The 19,181-nt window shown below is 36.5% G+C and overlaps 2 protein-coding genes across 3 annotated transcripts in view; both read left to right on the top strand.

The window, feature by feature from the left end:
* Positions 1-3,039, top strand: part of PIP4P2 (phosphatidylinositol-4,5-bisphosphate 4-phosphatase 2) — a 55,917-nt gene extending 52,878 nt beyond the window's left edge. For both annotated transcript variants that reach the window (XM_027579783.2, XM_027579793.2), the window contains exons 6-7: positions 533-623; positions 1,426-3,039. In XM_027579783.2, coding sequence (XP_027435584.1) covers positions 533-623; positions 1,426-1,569 — 235 coding nt within the window. In that variant the 3' untranslated portion in view covers positions 1,570-3,039. The remainder of the gene's footprint in view (positions 1-532; positions 624-1,425) is intronic.
* Positions 3,040-11,208: 8,169 nt separating this feature from the next.
* Positions 11,209-19,181, top strand: part of C4H8orf88 (chromosome 4 C8orf88 homolog) — a 35,323-nt gene continuing 27,350 nt past the window's right edge. Inside the window, exons 1-2 of the mRNA XM_027570783.1 lie at positions 11,209-11,345; positions 18,227-18,325. Of these exons, the coding sequence (XP_027426584.1) occupies positions 18,253-18,325 (73 nt within the window). The 5' untranslated portion in view covers positions 11,209-11,345; positions 18,227-18,252. The remainder of the gene's footprint in view (positions 11,346-18,226; positions 18,326-19,181) is intronic.

The following is a 19,181-nucleotide window of genomic DNA, read 5'->3' as shown; positions in this document are numbered from 1 at the left end:
GCTTATACTATGTTGGCAAATTACCAAAAAAAACCCCAAAACAAAACAAACCGGCTGAAGGCAGAGATGCCAAAACACTAAGCGACTATTTATGGTAGTGGAATTATAGGTAATTTTCTTTTTCCTTTTTGTTCCTTACTCTATTTTCCAAATTTTCTATAGTAAACATATACTAACTGTTATAACTGTAAAAAATCAAGTGCTATTTATAAGATAGCACATATTTTCCATCCTAGAATACATTTTTTGAAATGTATTTTTATCTTGGAAGATCATTATTGACCACAGTGGTTCTTTTGTGGATATTGTCAATAACCAAGGCTTGAACTTTGGTTCAAGGCACTATAATATAATTTACCATTTATGATTATATTAACTCATTAAAAATGGCATTTTTAGGCATGTTCTTGTCTCTCAAATTAAAGAAAGAAACGGAAGCACATATGTCACTAGAGCCATAGAGGAGTATTCACAAAGATGAAAGGGAGAAACTGCATGTAAATAATGCTCTCTTTTGCTCATGACTTTGCAGTTCCTCAGTGGGTAGTGCACTTCCACGAAGACGCTGCTGTGCATATATTACCATTGGAATGATATGTATTTTCATTGGAGTTGGATTAACTGTGAGTATTACTCTACTCACTGTTAGAATTCTTTCTCCTCAACTTTTATCAGTAGTAAATGATGAGGCCTGGGACAACCTTCAGTGACCCCCAGAGAGCCTGCCTCCCTGTCATCCCAGTCCCAGAAGCTTCTGAAGGACTGTGGGCAATCTGAAGCCCAATCCACGGACCTGTTTTTAATGGAGCTTGACCATCCCGTGAAATGGTGTTTTGGGACTCCTCTAAAGGTCCTTGACATTGGGGGCTTTACCACCCATTTAACAAAGGCCCATTGTTTTTATTTAGTGCCATACCAAAGCAAAAGCAATAGTCAGCTATGGAGGTCTGAAAAACCGTTCTCTTTATTCAAATTAAGCACAGATTTATTACCATTATGGGGATGGCTTATTTTTAGAGGAGACCGAAGCTAAGTAGTTGGCACTGAGAAGGAGTTACTGATCTTTTTTGCTACCATTGACTTCCCATTCTCCTTTGTCCCACCTGGTCCCATATTATTAGAAACACCCATCTTGTATCATACAACACTAAGGAGTTTAGATTACAGATTTAATTACTTATAGAAATAACATGTTCAAATGGGCTTTTTTATTTCATAAAATTTATAGTTAATATAACTAGCAGTATTGTCCTAAATTTTACTCTGCCAGTGATAGTCAACAAATTCATCAACTCATATTTCATAGGAATATTGTGGCCTCAGGGATATATTTTATAAAAATCATATGTAAGCCAACACAAGCTATGTAAGCAAATATTTGCTTGAAGTTTGTAATCTTTGTTATTATATTGCTTTTTATTTTAGGTTGGCACCCAAGATTTTGCAAGGCGATTTCATGCAACCTATGTTTCTTGGGCAATTGCTTATCTCTTAGGTTTGATCTGCCTTATCCGAGCTTGTTATTGGGGAGCCATAAGAGTGAGTTACCCAGAACACAGTTTTGCGTAAGCTTGCTTATAATTCAGTGATGCAGGTGAGAGTATCTAGCAGTTCTTGATAAGCTACTCTGGACATCTTTGAATCATTCATCCTAATGGATTCCATTCTGGTTTCTGTATAAAGTTTCAAGACTTTGGGAGTATTTTATGAACAAATGCTCATTGTACTACATTATATGCAAATAGTTTGTTTTGCTGCTAGGTTTTCAAGCTCCGAATAATAAAACTATGTCTTCATGTTCTTTTACATCTCTTAAAGATATTTTTGGATTTGTCACCAAACATTACATATAACATCACCCTTCCATTATTTTTAAGTCAGTTATTCCATTACTTGCTGATCTGTGAGTATTCCCAAGGAGTGTTTATAAATGTTTCTACAATAGCTTCACATTTGTACTCACATTTTAATTAAACAGTATCAGAATTGCTTGCTTTAAAATCTAAGCAATATGCATTTTGCTTGAACTGCTTACTGTAACTTTAACCTAAGATCATAGTGACCTTATTCAGGAAAAAAAAATTGAGTGTACCTTTCAAAGACTTGACATTCTTGTCAGATAAAAACCATTTCTAGATACTGTATGCTTGTTTTTTGTTGTTTGTAGAAAGATACAATATTTTGGTAGTAATTTAAAATACAAGAATGAAATATTTATTTGTCCACAGTTGGAGATAATGTTGGATAAATGTTTTTTCTCAAAGATCACAGGACTTTTGTCTTTCATTTTTGTCTGCTTTTTTATTTACTAATTATAAAAGTTCTGGTCTAGATTTATGAAATTTAATGTTAATCAGCTGTATGTTTTCCTTTATAGATCTTGGAGGAAGTATTTCACATAACATGTTTTATAATACTTAACCATTTAAACAAAGATATATTTACACTGGGTTGCCCCCCTTTGCATTAGATCATGGTAAATTTTTCTTATTGGGCCAATTATGGACTACTTATATGAGAAGAGAGCCTATGACATTTTACACTAGCTAAAATGTTGAGATTAGAGGTATTTACTCTTACCATTCTTCTCAAATATAGCTGGTCTGATAGTTACCCAATTTATTCAAGAAAGTAGATCAAAGACAAAAAGCAACATAGTTTTCTAAGAATTCAGTAGGATTTAAGGAATCAGCTCTTGCACTGCCCATCTTTGCAGTTTTGAAAAAGAAATTGCTTAATTGAGAAATAGTGTTCTAAAGCCTTTAATGTAGTAGATTTAAGATAAAGAGATAATATGACTAAATTAATTGGCTATTCCAGAGATAAGAGTAATAATTTAAATTATTTATGTTCCTGACTAGTATAAAAATGTACTCATCAGAGAATTTGGAGCAAAATACTTGTAAACTTCAAAGAGTAAATGATAAATGTCTAAATGCAGTAGCTCAGGATTATATGTACCTTTGAAAATACACTAATAAAGATTATTGTTCAAAACTACCTTGTTATGTTCCATTTTTTAAAAATAAGATGGTGTTTCCAAAATTGCCTTGAGTTATTACTCTAAAGGAGTTTTCGTGTTTAAGAACATATATAATGTTTCTTTATATAATATTCACTTATGTTTTTTCTAATATTTTCATGGTTTCATTTTAAAAGTACAGATTTTAAATCTATTTGTAATACTTTTGATGTAAGGTATGAAATAAGAATCTAATTTATTTCTTAATGGTTAGCTATTTGTAACAGCATTATATATTGAATAATCCATTCTTTTCCCACTAATTTGAAATCCCACATTAAATTATATGCTGCATGATCATTTTCCTTTTGGACTATAATTCCATGATAGCAGGAACTTTGGTGGTCTTGCTCACTGCTTTATCTTCAGCATTTAGAACAGTACATAGTGCATTTGTGTTCAGTAGATATTTGTTTCATGAATGAATAAATGATTGAATGAATTGGTATGTTGAATTCTTATCCCTTGGATTTGGCCTTTATATTTTGTTACAGAATGTATGGGTGAATATTCATATAGTCTTGTGTTAAGGAAAAACTTCCTAAGTAAAACTCCAAAGCAGAAATCATACAAAAGGATTGATAGATTGTATGATAAAAAGAAAAAAAAAAACTTCTGTGTGAAAAAAATCATAAGCAAAGCCAAAAGATAAACTGTATTTCCAAAATAATAGAGAGAATTAATCTTTTTAATACGGGAAGGAACTAAAGGCATGAAAAATCAATTCATGAAAGAAGAAATACAATAAGTAAAAAACACGGATTTCTTTTCAATTTACTAATAATCAAAGAATATAAGTTAAAACAGAGATACTATTTTTTACCCAGCATATTAACAAAGAATGAAAAAGAGTGACTAATCCCTGTAATGCTGAGGATATGAGAAAGCACACACAAAAACATGGTCTTTGACATAGTAATTCTGTTTCTAGGAATTTATCCTAAAGGTGTTCTGGATAAAAAAACAAATATATGTGTACAATGGTGTTTATCACATTTTTGTTTATAATAGGGATTAAAATTAGGAAGTCCAAAAATTCAGCAAGAAGGGATAGGTGAAATAAATTATGGTACACTCATAATATGAAATAATAGGTAGTCATTAACAAGATGATGAAATTTCTCACCTAATTGAATTGGCAATGGTTCACAAAATATTGTGTGACAAAATCATATTACAAATCAAAATGTACAGTGTAATCCACTTTTTGAAGAAAATGATTTTATGTGTATGTGTTCAAAAAACTAGGGAAAATTGGAACACTAAAATATTAAGAGGGGTTATCTCTGGGTGATAAAAGATAATAACTTTTTAAAAAATTTCTGTACTAGATTAACAGTTACAAGGTTTAGATTTTGCTCTTGACGAATAGATAAGAATGTTTTACGATCATCACATCAATATTTGTTACATTTTTATTTAGATTCTTGAAGAGCTTTAAAATAAATTTATTAAATCCAAACTAATGCATTTGATTCATAAAACCTTAAGTTTTAGAGTTAATATATCATATAATTAAGCTTATATATATATATATATATATATATATATATTACACACACACACACACACACACACACACACACACGTACATAATAGACCTGAAAAAAAACCCTGGTGTGTGTTTATCTGCCTTGCGTATATGTTATTATTTAATCTCTATGTCATAGTTATGACTACCGTTGAAGAAGCTCAGAGAGGCTAAATAATTAAAGGTCATTCAGCGTATGTGATGGAGCCAGTTGGAATCCAACAATCTGCCTTCAAAATTTATCTACTTTCCCCTACAGCATGAGATTTTATTGTGCTTTGCTTTGTAGAGAAAAACTTTTGAATTTTGTGCCCCCTGCTGTTCATTGTCTATAACTCATTTGTGGGAAGAAAATTGAAAAATGTTTGCCCTCAGTATTCATTTCACAAAGAATAGAATACTACTTTTTAAATATTTTTATGAATTTGATATTATATCCAGCTTTATTTTAGAGCATTTTATGTAACAAAGTATTATTACATGTATTTATTTTCTTTTTTATAGTTACCATAAAATCATTAAGACTGCTAGGAATATTACATATTAAATATGAGGAAATTGACATACAACAAATTTTAATGTAAATTCTTTTTGTGATAGCAATATTAAAATGGTAAATAGCACAAAGTGCTAAAAAGGATCTGTAAAGGTTTTTCATTTTAAAAATCATTTTACATGCTCAGTTACAAATTTAATGCTAAGATTATTTATGTTTGGATAAATATACATATATTTGACTTGAGGTGGAATACTATGTGCAAAAGAGAAAAATAAAAAGCCTATATTCTTTTGGGACTGGCCCATAGACTAAGGTATCAGATAAGGCTACAGGTCTAAAAAGTGAGTATGGTTTATAATTTGACAGGTGAGAATCTTTGATCTACCGCACAGGTAGTCTTTTCAGTCTTGTCAGTGTAACTAAGCTCATCTAAGGTAACTTGCTAAATAGAAGTGATTACACACGTTCTTGACAAATTTTTAAATTTACCTTGAGTGGCTTAAGCATATGTATAGGTACTAATGGTTGGTTGTAGAGCTACTGCGAGTTCCCAGTGTTCAAATCACTTTTCTGAAAAACCTTGCTGCCGTGTCTGATATTTCTACATCAATTATACCTTTGGCTGAAGATATTGGATATTTAAATAATTATGGAGAAAATGTGTTACATTTTCATTAGTTTTTAACCTTAGCAAGAGTAAGGTTAGGATATTTGTAGAGAATTCCTTAGCTTATGCAATGCTTTATTTTTTTCCTGGCTTCTTGAACACCTACCTCCTTTACTCCTTCAAAAGTTCCTCTCTACCTACCATCTGCCATCTACAAATCTCCTTTCACTCCCCCATAATTAATGCAGACTTCAGTACCTGGTTTTCATTCTTACCATATGCCATTGATTTAAATGTCAATGTGAATGGACTAATACTCTGGTTTGGACTCAGTTCTGATTCTGTCAAGTCTAATGATCTTCCATTCCACTCTCTAGCTGTATGGTGGGTGCTCACACTTAGAAGCACTCCATCTCTGAACTCTTATGCTCAGATATCCACTCTCTGGACCTGTACCTCTTCTATCCTTATAAAATCTTCGCTCTCTTTGTACCCCTAATTCATGAGTATCACCTTCAGCACTTCATTTTTAAATTATCTTCCAGTCTATCGTCTCCTCTATTTCCAACGAATCTCACAATCACACACATTAATACCACTATATATTTTTAATTTTCTTTTTTTAAGATTTTATATATTTGAGGGAGAGAGAGAGAGAGAGAGAGAGAGAGAGAGAGAGCATGAGTAGTGGAGAGGGGCAGAGGGAGAGGGAGAAGCAGACTCCCTGCTGAGCAGGGAGCCTGACTCGGGGCTGGATCCCAGGACCCTGAGAACATGACATGAGCCAGGACTGATGCTTAACTGACTGAGATACCCAGGTGCCCCAGATTTTTAATTTTCACCTTCAGCTGCTCCTCAGCATTGTTTACCTATCTCCAGCAGTTTCTGCAAATTTCCCACAGATACTATTTGAAAACTTCAAAATCCTAAAGCCCCTTGTCATACTTTCCACAGCAGACCCCCTTCCTCTGATAGCAGATGATTTCACCTATTCTTACCTCTGTCCCTTCCTTCTGCCTACACTCGAGATCCATCCCAGTCCGTCATTCCTCAGGGAACTCACAATATCTTTTCATTATTTCTATCCATCTGGCTGCCATCAATAACTGGCATCACCATTTTCACTTCTCATTCTCACACCCTTTACAGTCCATCAGGTCTCCTTTATTCTCTCAAGTTCATGCACTTCTCTTTCTTCATGTCCAGACCTACCTTACTTGTTATCAACACTGCCGGGGTTACCTTAGAAGTCTCTGAACTGATTCCTCTGCTGCTGTTCTTGCTTTGCCTGCTCCCTGTCCCTCTCCTCAGTCCATCCTAAACTGTTACTTAGGTGACTCTTTTCCAAATGTACATATGATCTTTTCATATCTAAAGTCCTTCAGTGTCTCTCTGAAGACTCATCCATCTGTAGCCTAATACTGAACCACTTACTCAAGCTGTGCCTCATATTTGTGTTTCTGCAGTGCTGAATTACTAGTGTTTTTTGTATTCACTGTTGTTTCATTTCTGTATGCCTTTGGACATGTCCTTCTCCCTGCCAGGAATATCCCTAAGTTGGGATATAACTCCTTTTTATCCTTGAAAATTCTGCTCAGGCGTTAACCTCCTTTAGGAACCCTTCCATGATCCCTCTTCTTTCTGTCACCCCCAATAGAATTACTTCTTTCCTTGTACTACTTCTGTTCCAAGTATATACTTCTAACTACTACCCTTATTTTATTAGTTTATAGGTATTTTAAAAAAAGCACTATTTCAGAGACACAGCATGAGCAGGAGGAGGGGCAGAGGGAGAGAGAGAGAACCACAAGCAGGCTCCCCACAGAGCCCAGAGCCCAGACCAGGGGCTTGATCTCACCACCCTGAGATCATGACCTGAGCCGGACACTTAACCGACTGAGCCACCCAGCACCCCTAGTTTATCGGTACTCTCAAGACTATCATTCTTTTCTTGCTGATTTTTCCTCATACTGTCTGATTTCAGTTTGTCTTTGTATCCTCAGTGCCTGGCACCTAAGAGGCATAGGTCTTCAAAACTTTTTTTCTGAACTGAGCTGAATAGAACCAAGTCTCTATTACGGTTTTGTAATGAATTGCTCTAATGATTATATGAGTGTGTGCGTCTGTGTGTATGTATCCTCCATAAAATGCTTTGTAAATGTTTGTGGAATAAGTGAATGAGAGGCAGACTACTGGCAGGAGGCTAGTAAGGAGATCATTTGGTAAACACTAGATAATGCTGTCTCTTCAGCTTTTCCCAACTCCCCAGGCTTTCAGTAGCACCACCCAGGCACACACACGCCATGGGAGTGCCTTCATCAGAACAATTAGCTTAATGAATTAGAATTGTCTGTTTGTGAATCTGCACCCTCACATGAGAGCAGGTAATCAGTTTGTGTGTGTTACGTGTGCTCATATAGGGTTTTATTAACTAAAAGGAAGGTACTGTGAAGGTCAAGTCAGATAAGATATGAAAATATAATGGTAACAAAAACCTCTACTTACAATTAATAAAAGACTCATTTAACTGTGAATTATCCTTCTAGTTGGGATTCCTATTTCCACTCTTGCTTTTCCTCAATCCATTCTCCAAATCTTTTTTAAACCAAAGTAAATATTTACTTAGAAGCAATATAATGGCATCCAGTTACAAATTTTAAAAAGCTGACGAGTACCAGCTATTAAAAAAATCCATAAAAGTATTTTAATTAAATACCTGAGCCATCCCTATTTTTCCCTGTATTTTTACTTTTATGCATTTTGATTGCCTCTTCATTTGACAATTTTGTAATGCATTTCCTTTGTGAGAGTAAATAGTTTGGTATTTTCTCCAGCATAGTTAATAAAAATTTTTTATTATTGAAAATTTAGAAAAGTTAATTTCAATAAAAACTCTAGTCATGTCAGTTTATGGTATTGCTAAGTTTGGGGAAACCTGTTGAGTTTCTTATGTGAACTCAATGATTTTAGAGCATTTTAAGTTTTTCTTGATCAGTGTGATTAACCTTAAATATTCTTGAAAGTACTTGCTAACTTGTCAAACTGTTGTTGAAGTGTACTATGAGATCTAGATTATCCTTGTAGATGCCACTATCTCTTGCCAAGGCAACAAGAAATTTTCCAAAGTTTCAATGTATTTATAGGATTCATTCTTCTTCAATTGATTACTAAAAAATTTTGGACTCTATAACTTCTATTTAAAATTTACTTCCTCTCAATGGATTACTGATTTTGGTTTGGTCTAAAATTTTTTTTCTTCAAATTAAGAATTTTTTGTCACAATAATTTCTGTTCATTTCATATAGTAATATATACAAAATAATTTTATTGTATAATGTATATATAATTGTATATGTTATATTGTTAAATATTATCTTGAAGAAGAAAACTTCTATTTTGACAAGATTGATGAGAACTGACAAGTGTAGGTTTTCTACATCTGGGGATTGGAAGGATTTATTGACTCCATTGTCCACAGACTTCTGGTGCTTCATGCCATAGGACATGCCAGATGAGTTGTCTCAGTGGGGGTAGGAGTGTTCCTGGAAGCCATTTCTACATCTAAATAGCAATAACTTAACTATGTATGAAAGTAATTCTGAAACCACACCTTTTAAAACGGTAAATCCTATCATGTTACTGCCCCACTGTCCCATTGGTCTTATAGTAAAATTCAACCTCCCTACTGGAGCCTACAAAACCTTGTATGATTTTGGCTTTTCCCATCTCTCCATACTCATCTTTAATACTCTTTCTCTTGCCTAGCCATACTGATCTCACATCAGTTTCTGAATTTTGCCAAACTTTGTTTTTCTTGCTCCAGGGCATTAAGATCTCTTCTGCTTACCTAGACACTTTTTTCCCTATTTTTCATGAGCTTCAAGGTGTACTTAGATGATCCCTTTTCAGAGAGGCGTTCCTTCTTTAGTTACCCCATTCTAGACAAGCTTTCTTTGCCTTTAAACAGCATCCTTTGGAGGTTACCTGTCTTGAGTTCTCTAAATACTTCTTTCCAGAATGCATACATTTTCTCAATCAGCATCCCTTTCCTAATATTGTATTTTGTCCATTATATGCCTATGACATATGGTGTGTATGTGTGTAGGCCTATATATGTATGGGTATATATTTTCTGAATTTATAAAATAGCTGATACAGGTCCCACTCTGAATTCATCATTTCCCTCCCCAAATCTGTTCTGCCTTTTGCATTCCCTACCTTATGTTACTACCACCTATTCACTTGTTTGCCCAAGTCAGAAACTTAAGAGTCACCTAGATTCTTCTCAGTCACCCCTTCCAGCCAGTCTGTCACTAAACTCTGTTGATTTCACTTCAGCAACATCTCTCAGATCTTCACTCCTTGTCTGACATAATTTCTTCCTGGAGTTACAGCAAATGCCGCCAAGGAAGCCGTCTTGTAGCCTGTTTCATATTGCTCTACCTCCCTGCCCTCCATACTGCTGTGAGAATGATCTTTCAAATATTCAAAAAGACAAACTATGAGAAATTTAAGACCTAACTCATGTCCACTTCTCCTGTTTCATTTCCCCACTAACATTTCCCTAACTCCAGCTACTCCATACTAGACAAGTTATCTTTTCCTTTTGCACTTCCTTTCCTCCCTTTTCCACACCCCACCCTCCGCCAAATGCAACACACCAGCCGGGCACTGCTCTGAAAACGACTCGGACATCCCAGGCCCAAGGGTCGGGTTAGGCATCCCTTGTACTGTGCTCCCAACCTGAATCTGTTCCTCCATCACAGTCCGGAGCACGGCGCACAGAACCGTCAGCTAGCCCAGGCGCCCAGCGGGTGAGTCCTGTGATGGCAGGACTCTGCTGTTCTCCCGGGTAGCGCCCCCATGTCCCCGCAGCCTACTGCTGGCACCCACACGGGACACTCCAAGAACAGAAAAAGCGTGAATGGAAGAAAAAAGGTGAAGACTGAAAATAAAGGATTCGGATGGTGTTGCTTCAACTAGTCTTGGTCTTTGGGGACAGCAGTCTGAGATAAAGTATTCCTGCCTGGTAACCGTTTCTGACAGCTGGAATCCTAGCACCGACCGGGGCTCCTCGGTGGCGGGAAAAGCCGCCCGCGCCGTCGGGGCCGGCCGGCAGCTCTGACACGGGAGGCAGTCAGTCGTCAGCACACCGGCAGCCTGGCTCACAGAGGCGGCCTCGCTCACAGTCGCTGCCTGGAGCCCGCCGCTCGCCCTCCCCCTCTCGGGCAAGCAGGGCCGCCGACTGGGGTCCCGAAGGCTGTTCATGCGGGCGCGCCCAGTACGGCGCGAGCCTGCCAGCACCTCGGAGAGGCCACCCCCGGTCTCCTCCGCACGCCGCGCGGGGGCCAGAAAACCCACGCCGGTCCCGCACGCCCACTACGCCCTGGGAAGCGCGCGCGCGACCGGCTTAACGGTTCTGGCCTCGCGGGCCTGAGGCCGCGCTCGAAGCCAGTCACCCGAGGCCCCGCCCCGCCCCGCGCCCGCCTCGCGCCCCTGGTAGCCGCCGTCGGCCCCGCCCTCGCCCCGCCCCACCCCGCCCCCGCCCCGTCCCCCCCGCCGCCCCCGGCCTCGAGCGGACGCGCGGCGGGAGCCGTTCCCCGACGGGCAGCGGGGCGCTGGGTCGCCGCGTTTGGGCTGAGCGCGGCGACGCTGCTGCCCCGAAATCCTCCCCGATCTTGAGGCGGTAGGTGGCTGAGGAGTATGAGCCGAACTGGGGGGAGGGGCAGAAGTCGGGCCCGGGTGTGAGGAGGCGGTGGGCGCCGTCTCTGAGGTCGGACACCGGGAAAGTTATGAGGGAGGGGGGGCTCTGGCGTCGGACGGCACAAAAAAGGCAGGGGCCCCATAGGGTCTCCATGGTGGGTTGTAGAGTGTGAGGGAGCGAGCACGTCGAGAGGATAGGGTAGTGACTGGTGTGGGAACACCCGGCGAGGGGCAAGTGGCTGAGGGAGAGTTACACTGCTGAGGGCATATTAAAACAAAAAACAGAAACGCCAGATAAAAAGTAAGTACATAGCGCCCTCTGTCCCAGGACCTGGTCCGTTGTGGTGGCATGGTTTGAAGACGTTTTGTCCCCCATACCCTGGCACCGTCACTACTAATTTTGGGCAAATTTTTTTTCTTTGACATTATTGTAGTTGTTTTTTATTAATAAACAGCAAATTAATAATTGGATGAAATTATATTCAACAGAAAAGAAAACCCAGCAGGAAAAAAAAGTGCCAAGAAACCATATATGGTTAATTCACAGAAGAAAATCAAATGGTTCATGAAAGTATATGAAGATATACCACATAATTTATATGTAAAGATATGCCATTAAAAAAACTGAGATGTAATTGACATATAACAGTTTCAGGTTTACAATATAATTATTCAATATTTGTGTCAAAAGGTTTTAATTGCTGATAATTTAGGCAAAGTTACATATCCACAGGCACCCATTATCTAGACAGTTTTATCCAACTTAAGTGTTAAATTTTGTTTCTACTGAAAGATACATCACGGAGAAAAACAATTTTTTTTTTTATCCGTTGTAAAGAGAAGGCATGAAATGGAAAATATGGAACACTCCTCTTACAACTTTTTGATAGTTTAAATTTTTCCTGAATGTGGCAGCCTGATTTGTGGAATATAAAATATCTTTTATCACCTAAGTCATAATTGGTTTATCTCTTACTCACCTGTATTTCCTTTATATTACTTTTCATCTATCAGTTTATCAGTTTGTGCTGTTTACTTGCGAGCAGCATGTGGTTTCAAGGAATCCTAATTTTGTATAATATTTTGAAGTTGAAAATTGAGATTAAATCCTATCTGATTATCATATGGGAAATATATATGGGGTAGATGAAAACATGGTCTTTTCACTTCTCAGATTATTTAATTTTATATGATCTTATTTTTATTTTAATTCCAGTGTAGTTAACACAGTGTAGTTTCAGGTGTGTAATATAGTGAGTCAGCAATTCCATATAGTACTCATTGCTCATCAAGATAAGTGTGCTCTTAATCCCCTTCACCTATTTCTCTCATCCCCTTCACTCACCTCTCTTCTGGTACCCATCTGTTTGTTCTCTATAGTTAAGAGTCTTTTTTTTTCCCCCTTTGTTCCTTTGTTTCTTAAATTCCACACAGTGAAATTTGTCTTTCTCTGACTGGCTTATTTGGCTTTAACATTATACTCTAGATCCATCCATGTTCCAAGTGGCAGGATTTCATTCTTTTATGGCTTAATATTCCAATGTACCTTTGTGTGTATACATATAGATATATGTGCATATATACATCTATAGATATATGTGTATATAAACATCTATATGGTCCTTTTTTGTGTGTTCTAATAAAACTATTTTTTTGTCCTTTCATACTTTTTTTAAACATTTATTTGAGAGCGAGCGAGCATGCGTGCCTGTGTGTGTGGTGGGGAGGGGCAGAGAGAGAGGGAGAAAATTTCCAGCAGACTCCCCACTGCGTGCAGAGCCTGTCGCAGGGCTGATCCCAGGATCCTGAGATCCTGACCTGAGCCGAAATCAAGAGTCAGACGCTTAACCAGCTGAGCCACCCAGTTGCCCCTGATCTTTTTTTTTTTTTTTAAGATTTTATTTATTTACTTGAGAGAGAGAATAAGAGAGAGAGCATGAGGGGGGGAGGGTCAGAGGGAGAAGCAGACTCCCCGCTGAGCAGGGAGTCCGATGTGGGACTCGATCCCAGGACTCCAGGATCATGACCTGAGCCGAAGGCAGTCGCTTAACCAACTGAGCCACCCAGGCGCCCCAGATGCCCCTGATCTTATTTTTTTTTTCAAAGATTTTATTTATTTATTTGACAGAGAGAGAGAGAGAGCACAAGTAGAGAGGCAGGCAGAGGGAGAGGGAGAAGCGGATTCTCCACTGAGCAGGGAGCCCGATGCGGGGCTCGATCCCAGGACCCTGGGATCATGACCTGAGCCGAAGGCAGCCGCTTAGCCGACTGAGCCACCCAGGCGCCCCCCTGATCTTATTTTTTAATTGCAGCAAAACCATCAGCACTTTCTAAAGAAATGTAGAATTTAAGTTGGAAATTTTAAGTACAGTATTTGGCTTCTAAATACAGTACATGGTATGTATGTTTCTTATGTTGTGACCCATGATAACTAAGGCACTGTACCGTGTCTACAGAATGAGGAAAGCGTAGTAATCTTATAATTTATTTAGTATTCTAGAAAAGTGATAAGTTGAGGAAATGGAAATTATTAGTAACTACCAATTTATTTAGCAAGTCTTTATATATAAATGTCCCTTCTCATAATTTATTAAAAAAAATCCAGTAAGCAATGTCCACATGGAATACCAGATGTCTCTTAGCAAACATGCAAGTTTAGAGACGAGGGCATGGACTTTATAGTTAAATCCTCATTTTTACCAAATATATACTATGTGAACTTGAGAATCTCATTTTTCTGAGTATTAGGTTTCACATCTATAAGGTTACTAATAATGGTTTTCTTCTATGCTAAATAAAGAATTTAGCATGTAATAGGGCCTCAAAAAATGGAGTTTGAATTAAAAAAGAATAGTATATGTTGCATAGTAAGATTATGTCCCAATTGGTCAGTATCTGTGCTTATTATCCCATTGTACTGTATTTTAGAAAATTCTAGGCTAATTTATAATTTCAGAATTGGTTGATCTTTAGGATTCATATTTAGTTTGATTTTTTTTAAACAGAAAAGGAACCTAAGATATAGTTAAGTATTGCTAGATGTAGAATAGCAACTAAAGCTTCCTGACATGTGGACCAATATTCTATTCATAGCAGTTGGCCTTTTAAGATGATTTTTTAAATAACGTGTAAACTTGGAAAAAAAACTTTATTCAGTAGCTGTTTCTCAGCATGTGTTAATAGAATGAAATTTTTGAGACATTGGATCAAAATGTTCTTTAAAAAATATTTTAAAGGCTGTATATTCATAGTTTAAAAGACAACTCCATGATTGGCCCACTACTTGTTATCCATTGTCGTTAGTAGGATTCTTTTTCTTTGGCAAGTGTTGTCCTTTGTAACAGTTGATACCATAAATGCTTACCCTAGGTAGTACTAGTAGCTTCAAAGGAAAATTTGGAGCTCTACATTGGGTGAGTGAGGCAGGTTTTAGAGTTTAAGATTAAAGTTATTTTATATAATGATTTTGTTAGTTCAGTTAAGTCTTTATTATTTTTACCTAAACTGAGAATTAGGCTTTGGTTTGTGGAGTCCTGTCCTTCATAGATTATGATCCTGTGGATCAGTTTTACAGTGATAATTACTATAAATACTTGCCTTTTCCGTTAAAACACTAACGTTAACATGATGTTAACAATAACATAACATGATGCTTTTGTATACTGTGCATCCCAAACTTATTCCCTATAATATCAGTATCTCTGTGCAGGTATAGTTTACTTAAAAAATATTAAATAGAATACTATCTGGCATTATCTTTTCTCATTTCCTAAACTGATGTGAATTTATATATCTGGACCCCTTGCTTAGTTTTCCTACTATAAATTGAAAGGGTGGGTGATATTAAAAGATCTTTTATTTTTTGTTTATGTACTTGTGTTGCAAAACCATATAATAGTTCTGTAACTCCCCAACTCTTGAAAATCCCTAGTTTAAATACTGTGGATTTGCACTGCTCAGCAACTGGAAAGGACTTTACAACCTATCAACTCAATTTCAGCTGAGCAATGAAAAACAAGAAAGTGTGTGCCAAAGTACTCTATTGTAGTCTGATTCATTAGTTTCATAGGAGAAACAGGATGGAAAGTTACTACATACTAGTATTAGGGTTCTAATTATGTCTAGGATAAACATTAAATAACACAATATTAGATTGCTTTTTGGTCCTTATTTAAAATGTTTCCTTCTGCATAGAAAATGTTCAATATTTGAAGTATTTTTTTTTGCTACCTATGCTTATCACTTTTTTGTTTCTTATTATATCAAAGTTGTATTGCCAACAAGTACAGACCGCATTAGTTTTTTTTAGAAGGTTGTTAATAGCCATGTTGAAATACCAGTTAAGAGACACATTACAAAAGTTCGATAGGTATTAATTAACTAATTAATTAATTAACTGGCTGGCTTATCTCCAAACTTTAAGAAAAAGTAACTATTTTGTGCTTAGTTATCAGTGCTAACTTTGAGAGGTTGTTTATAAATTTATGATTTTAACATTTGAATTATGTCCAGAGGCATTTTTTAAATCGATGAAAGCATGTCTTTGGAGCTAAAAGCGTTATTAACCCTATTCTTTACTTTGGGAAACAGTCATTTAGGGTAATGATCTGCTTAAAATCATATGGTTACAACTGCTGGATGAGCAGGTACAAAGTCAGAATTTTACTTTAGGCTTTGTTTTAATAGGCACTATAATTTGGAAATCTGTGTCCTATTCAGGCATCAGAAGGCTTTAGTTATATTTAAGAGGTATTTAAATTTATAGATTTATTTAGTAAAACTATGTTGTAGGTACTAGGACACAAAGATAAGTAAGATCTAGTTTTTTTAGCCTCAATTAACCAAGTCTAATCAAACAAGCATGTAATGGATTTACTGTGATACATCTTAGAATAATTAATAAAATACAGTAGGGGCTAGTGGAAGAAGAAAGAAAAATAAGATACTATTATTATTTTACTGTCAACTATGTGTTAGGAACTAGAAAGCTTCAGGTGAACTACTTTATTTTCCATTACTGTTGGACATGAGGATCTTTTTTTCCAAGGAAGTAACAGGAACTTGACTTTGGTCTTGAAAGATGAATAGCGTTTTGGGAGAAGAGCAGCAGGGAGAGTGAAAGAACTCCCGAACGTATAAATATATGGTGAAACAAAATAATATTTATGAATTCAACAATCTGTTAAACACCCACAGTGTTCTAGGCACTGTGCTAGACACGGGAAATATACCTGTGTGAGAGAACTATAATTTAATGGTCAGATGATAGGTAATTGCAACTAGTGCAGTAAGTACCATATTGGAAGAGGATAGACACAGGGGTGTTTTGTGAGCACATAAGGGTACTTAACCAGAACCTGTTCAGTTCTGCCCGGGTGTGGGGTAGGAAAAAGGTTGGGCAAGATTCTTGATTCTTACTGGCCAGAAGCATGGACATGGGCATCCCATCACTTCCTTGATTCAGGACCTTGGGCAAGTTACCTGATTCCTCCAAGCCTTATCTGTAAAATTAGGATTATAAAAAAATAATAAAGCTAACATTATTAAGCTCTTACTATGTACCAGGCATATACATATATCTTATTTAGTCTTCACATCAAACCTAGGATACAGAGGCTGTTGTTTTCCATAGTTATATAACTAGGTGCTGGAACCATAATATGAACCCATGTAGGCCAACCTGAGACCCGACCTCTAACTTTTAATTGTGCCTAATTGATAGAGTTATTCTGAATTTTAAATAATGTAACTTAGGTAAATGGTTTACTCTGCATGACACTTGGATGTTGGCTCCTATTTCTATTCTGAATAATCCAGGAGGATTATTCCTTCAGGAGAAATTGAAGTTTTTAGAGCAGGTGTGTGTGTAAAGCGATCATAGTTTGGAGAGAAAGAGGTTATATTCACCCATTTGTTCAGCAAATGCTTGTGTTATACCTACTTTGGATCCAGTCCAGGTACTGTGTTAGTTGCCAGGGAAAGAGTGTGAATGAAAATATTGTTCCTCACTTAAAGAATTTGCTCTCCTCACTTTTGTAAGTATAAAAGACAAATCAGTCATTATAGTATAGTACGATGTTCCCTAATGCCATGATGTAGGCATATTCACTGTGTCCCATGAACATAAGGAGAGAAGGGAGTATTTAAATCAGACTGAGTGATCAGGGAGATGAATTCAGTGCTACTGTGGAACTAAAAGAGTAGTGGTGGGAAAGAAGAAAATAAATTTGAGAAGTACTTTGGAAGTAGAATGGACAGGAATTAGAGACTAATTATGGTATGGAGGCTCTTATTTAGATCTTATTTAACCAAAGGTGATCTGGGGCAGTTGAAGACTTTAAGGAATACCAGAGGAGGAACATCTTTGGAGTCCAAAGTAATGAATTTGATTTTGGATATCTTGAATTTGAGGTGTCTGATAAAATGTAAATAGAAATATCTTAAAAAATAGAATTTAAAAGAGAGGTAGATGCTAAATGTGTAAATTAGGGTATATTTATCATGTAGATAGGTAGTTGAAATCATCAGAATAGTTGAGGTCAGGGAAGAGGATCAAAGCCAAATTTGGAAGAATTCCTAAATTTAATTGGAGAAAAGAATAAGCCAAGGAAGTTAGAAGAGGTAGTCAAAGAAATAGGAAACAAACTAAAAGAAAAGTCAGGGAAGTTATGGGAGGAAAATGTTTCAAAAAAGGGAATGTTCCACTGTGACGGATGGTATAAAGGGGTCTAAGGTTTCCACCTTAACTTATAAAAATAGATTATCTTCAAATGAATTTTGTGTGTGTGTGTGTATATATGTATGTATATAAAAGCATCTTAATTATCTTGTTGAAAAGATAAGATACATTTTTCCTTCCTAAAGTATGGAACCTCAAGGTCTTTGTGATAATGGAAACCAAAAAATTGATTGGTAAACCGCTTCAACCAGCAAGACCTGTTCGTCATCTGACTTCTCCCCCTGGTGAGTAATCTAGGGTATATATCTTTAAATATTAATTGTTTAATAGCTAAGTAGTATGTGAAAGGCTAAATAATATATGAAGTAATTGTTTATGGTGGGTTAAGGAATAATGAAAACTAATCTTGTTTGTTTGAAGAATTTAAAAATCGAAGAAAAAGACTCTTAATAGTCTATGAATCCATAGTGAACCAGACTAACAAAGGTAGGAAGAATGGCTCTTGCCTGAGAACAACTTTTTGTATTTTTTTTCATGTCTCATTTTCATGGTTAACTGGCTTCTGCTTAGAATGATACTCTCAATACAAATTGTGCCCTGTGATTATGATCACTGCAGAGCAATCATGCTGAAGAGAGAATTAGCCTTTTAAAAAAATTCCTAACAGCATATAAATGAATGAATAAATGAATGAATACAAACAAAACAACAGTTACAGATTAGGGCAGTGCTAGGACATACAGTCTCATTTTTCAGGAAATTTAAACAAAAATTTCTAAAATTAAAGATTTTTTCTTTTGCCTATAAAACTAGTATTTTGGACAAATTTTTGGAATACTTTTTCCTTAATTGGATTATTAACCTTTTATTTTTTTCATTGTTGCCAGAATGGCTTTTGTATTTTAACTTAGGTTTATATGTATATGTGTATATATATCTCCTAAATATTAATGTATATATCTCCTAAATATTAATATATAAATATATGTCACCATCCTATTAAAATACTCTTTAGTCCATGTGTTCAACTAACTGATTAGAAAAGGGGAAAAAAATAGCTCTTTTTATTGGGTGCAGCGATGAAGCAGAAAAGATAGAAATGGCACCAGTTCCTCAGTCTTCTATTTGTTCTCCCATCCT

The sequence above is a fragment of the Zalophus californianus genome, chromosome 4 (genome assembly GCF_009762305.2).
Source record: "Zalophus californianus isolate mZalCal1 chromosome 4, mZalCal1.pri.v2, whole genome shotgun sequence".
Classification (NCBI taxonomy): Eukaryota; Metazoa; Chordata; class Mammalia; order Carnivora; family Otariidae; genus Zalophus; species Zalophus californianus.
The sequence above is the reverse complement of the archived record's forward strand: the minus strand, read 5'-3'. Positions and strand labels throughout refer to the sequence as shown.